Source organism: Bos indicus x Bos taurus, chromosome 23 (assembly GCF_003369695.1).
Source record: "Bos indicus x Bos taurus breed Angus x Brahman F1 hybrid chromosome 23, Bos_hybrid_MaternalHap_v2.0, whole genome shotgun sequence".
In the NCBI taxonomy this organism is placed as follows: Eukaryota; Metazoa; Chordata; class Mammalia; order Artiodactyla; family Bovidae; genus Bos; species Bos indicus x Bos taurus.
In genome coordinates this window covers 47,019,978-47,023,357 of record NC_040098.1, presented here as the reverse complement: position 1 = coordinate 47,023,357, position 3,380 = coordinate 47,019,978, and the positions used below count along the sequence as shown (strand labels likewise).

Below are 3,380 nucleotides of genomic sequence, written 5' to 3'. Positions count from 1 at the left end.
AGTCATCTCGTTGCGGAGAAGCGGGTGGTGCTGATTGTTTTTGTTGCTTCAGCGCTCTGAAGCTTTGCTTGGATCAGCCCCCTCCCCACCCCCACCCCCCAAAAAGACACGGGTAGAAATTCTGTCTGGCCCACCTTATAGGAGCCCACTCATGCCTGGATTGCTGGGTGGAGTGCAGTGATGGTAAACAGGAGCCGGTCTGTTGGCTTCTGTTTGCATCCACTTGGCCACCCTGTTGCCTTTACACTAAAGCGAAGTTCGGTTTGGAAGCCACTTCCTCTCAATAATAAAAGGCAGGGGTGTGATTGGAGCCCTATTCCTTGGCAAGTGGCATAAAGCTGATATTTAGTATTCACGACATTGAATTCTCCTGGACAGCTGGTGTGTCCCTGTTAAGGCTTTCATTTATTCAGCTTGAGCAGGAACTCTTTTCGTTCTCCCAGTCTATTACTTTGTCTATTTAAGGGATAACAGCCAAAGTGAAACAGCTTGCAATTTGCACCTGGCTGCTCTAAGCACTCCATGTTAGATAGCGTGGTGAGCACACCCTTCACTGCTAATGAGAGCAAGACTGTGTAGGGCTGAGTGCAATTTTGTTGGGGCTTTATAGAATATGATAGTGTTTTTTTTTTCTTCTGTATGTGATCTGATAATGACTTCCCTATTCTGATCTTTTAGGGTTCCCAGAGTAGATGAATAACATTCCAAAAATGTAAAGTTGCATATTTTTTTTTTAATTTAAATGTCAGGTAACTAAGAATTGAATTAATATTCGGCCTGAGTTGCCTCTGATAAGAAAGAAAAAATTTAAATGCTAAATGATTTCTAAGTTGTTGCAAGCACAAAACATCTACAAAAAGTGAAAATGTTAGTTGCTCAGTCCTGTCCAACTCTTTGCAACCCCACAGACTATAGCCCACCAGGCTCCTCTGTCTATAGGATTTTCCAGGCAAGAATACAAGAGTGGGAGCCATTCCCTTCTCCAGAGGATCTTCCCAACTCAGGGATTGAACCTGAGTCTCCTGCATTGTAGGCATATTCTTTACCATTTGAACCACTAGGGAAGCCCCAAAACACCTACAGAGACCTTTACTTTGTAAAACTGGCCATGAAAAAAAAAAGTAGATAAAAGCATTTTAGACAAATTTCAGAAATGGGACTAGTTTTGGAAAAACTGTCAAGTGCTTGAAAGTAAACCAAAGTTCTCTACTTCTATTACCTTTGAAAACTTAAGAACTGAATCAAAAATAAAACCTTGAGTGACTGACTTCCAAATCTTACGTAGAATCTTACGTAGAATCTTACGTTGATCTGACTCATTATCATGTGAATCACAGACTCAGTTTTCAGCAAATGCAAAAATATCAGCACATATGATTCTTTCCAGCTTTTTCCAGAAGTTCCCTGAATCCCGCTTAGCTCTGATTCCTTTGAGGAATTATATCAGGGGACTGGCATCTATTTTTTGAAGAATTTAAATTAAACTCATTGCAATGAAAGAACTTTTTATTATGGCTTATAGCACTTTCCCAAACCTTATGTATTTTTTTTACATCATTATAATGATTTTTGAATAATTTGGAAAAATCTCCTTGAAGATGATCCAAACTTTAGTAAATTACATTTATATATTTATGCGTCTTCTGTTAATCAAAGGGCCCATGCTTCATTTGGATTCCACAAATTTCTTGCATTGGCAGTTCTGTTGAAATAATCGTGGTGGGTTCAGTGAAGTTGAGGTGGTCACAAATGTGGTCTCGCTGGTAATTACTCTAGTTTAACACGATCGTTGGCCTGCATCTCCCTGACAGAGAACCTTCCAGCTTGTCAGTGATGGGCCCTTTCCACACAGCTTCAGGAGCCCCGCCAGCCACTGCCGAGTCTGGTTAGGTCAAAGGGTTGAGCCATGTGTAATTCAGAACAGAGGGGGTCCCACGGTCACTCCACAAAAACAATTACACTACTTATTTCACTCCAGCCCTTGCCCAAAACTCACAAGCCTCATAGCTTCAGTGCAGTCAATCTAATTCTGCCCCTGGGCGATAAGCCACATGAAAATATGTGATGCTGTGTTTATAAATCTCGTCAAAAATAGAAACAGTGGACAGGCACAGTGAAGCCCTACTAAGGATGGTGGGAAGCCCTGGAAATTCTGAAGGCACTTTTGTTTCTGTTCTAGAGACTCTCTTTTGCGGTTACGTTGCCTGCTCCACTCGTGAATCATCCTGTTTACTCGTGAGTGCTGCAATGGAGACCGCATTCCCATTCACTTCTATACTTTCTCTCCACGGATAATATTATGAAAAATAAAGCTTAAAAGGCTGCTTTTAAACAAAAAATAAAAATCAAAAAGGGGCTCCTGTTACATCAATCTTACCTCTCGATCCATGTTCTCTGCTCCTTGCCCTTGGCAATGCACAGATTTAAATCAAGTTCCTCTGAAAAAGAAAAGTAGTATTTGAAAACTAGAATAGATTGGCCCCATCTTAAGACATATTAAGCAATTTGGGCTTGGAGAGAGAGAGCTACGATGCTTCTTAATGGTCCCCGCAAATCTCTGTTTATAGTTAATGCGTTTGATTTGGTGTTTTGGTTTTTTCAATTTTTTATTTTATTGAAGTATATTTGATGGACTAAAGAGCCTAGTGGGCTACAGTCCATGGGGTCGCAAAGAGACCCGATTGCGCATCTAAGACACACACACACGCTTGATTTACTGAGTCATGGTAGTTTCCAGTGTCAGTACAGTGACTCAGTTACACATACACATATTCTTTTCCCACCTAGGTTATTACAAAAGACTAGTATCATCCCCTGTGCTCTTCAGATGGCAACTTGTTTTTATTGTTGTTCTTGTTTGTTTAGCTAGACTTCTAACAAACTGAGAGCTGGCAAATATTCACAAGATGTTTTACACAAGTAATCTCTAGGAAAAAATCAGGCTTCAAGTAGACAGCCTAAACTTCCTTCTTTTATGCCTAAAAAAAAAACCAAAAACAACAACTTCAGATTGCACTGAAGTTTATGATGAAAACTTGTTTTCACATGCTTTCAGTAGATTTTATTTTTATCTTTTTTTAAAATATTAAGATCTAGCTATGCAACTGTCAAAAGTAGATAATATCTGAGAATGTTGTTTAGTCACGAAGTCATGTCCAACACTTTTGTGACCCCATGGACTGTACCTGACCAGGCTCCCCTGTCCTTGGGATTCTCCAGGCAAGAATACTGGAGTGGGTTGCCATTTCCTGCTCCAGGGGATCTTCTTCACCCAGGGGTCAAACCCAAGTCTCCTGCATTGCCAGGCAGGTTCTTTACCACTGAGCCTCCTGGGAACCCCCGTAGCTGATAAAGTTAATGATAAATACATATACTTAGGT

The 3,380-nt window shown here is 40.6% G+C and overlaps 1 protein-coding gene across 1 annotated transcript in view; it reads right to left on the bottom strand.

Annotated features, from left to right (window-relative positions):
- The window catches only part of OFCC1 (orofacial cleft 1 candidate 1), a 238,717-nt gene extending 236,275 nt beyond the window's left edge, over positions 1 to 2,442 (bottom strand). Inside the window, exon 1 of the mRNA XM_027524513.1 lies at positions 2,378 to 2,442. Within this exon, the coding sequence (XP_027380314.1) occupies positions 2,378 to 2,389 (12 nt within the window). The 5' untranslated portion in view covers positions 2,390 to 2,442. The remainder of the gene's footprint in view (positions 1 to 2,377) is intronic.
- Positions 2,443 to 3,380: the final 938 nt, after the last annotated feature.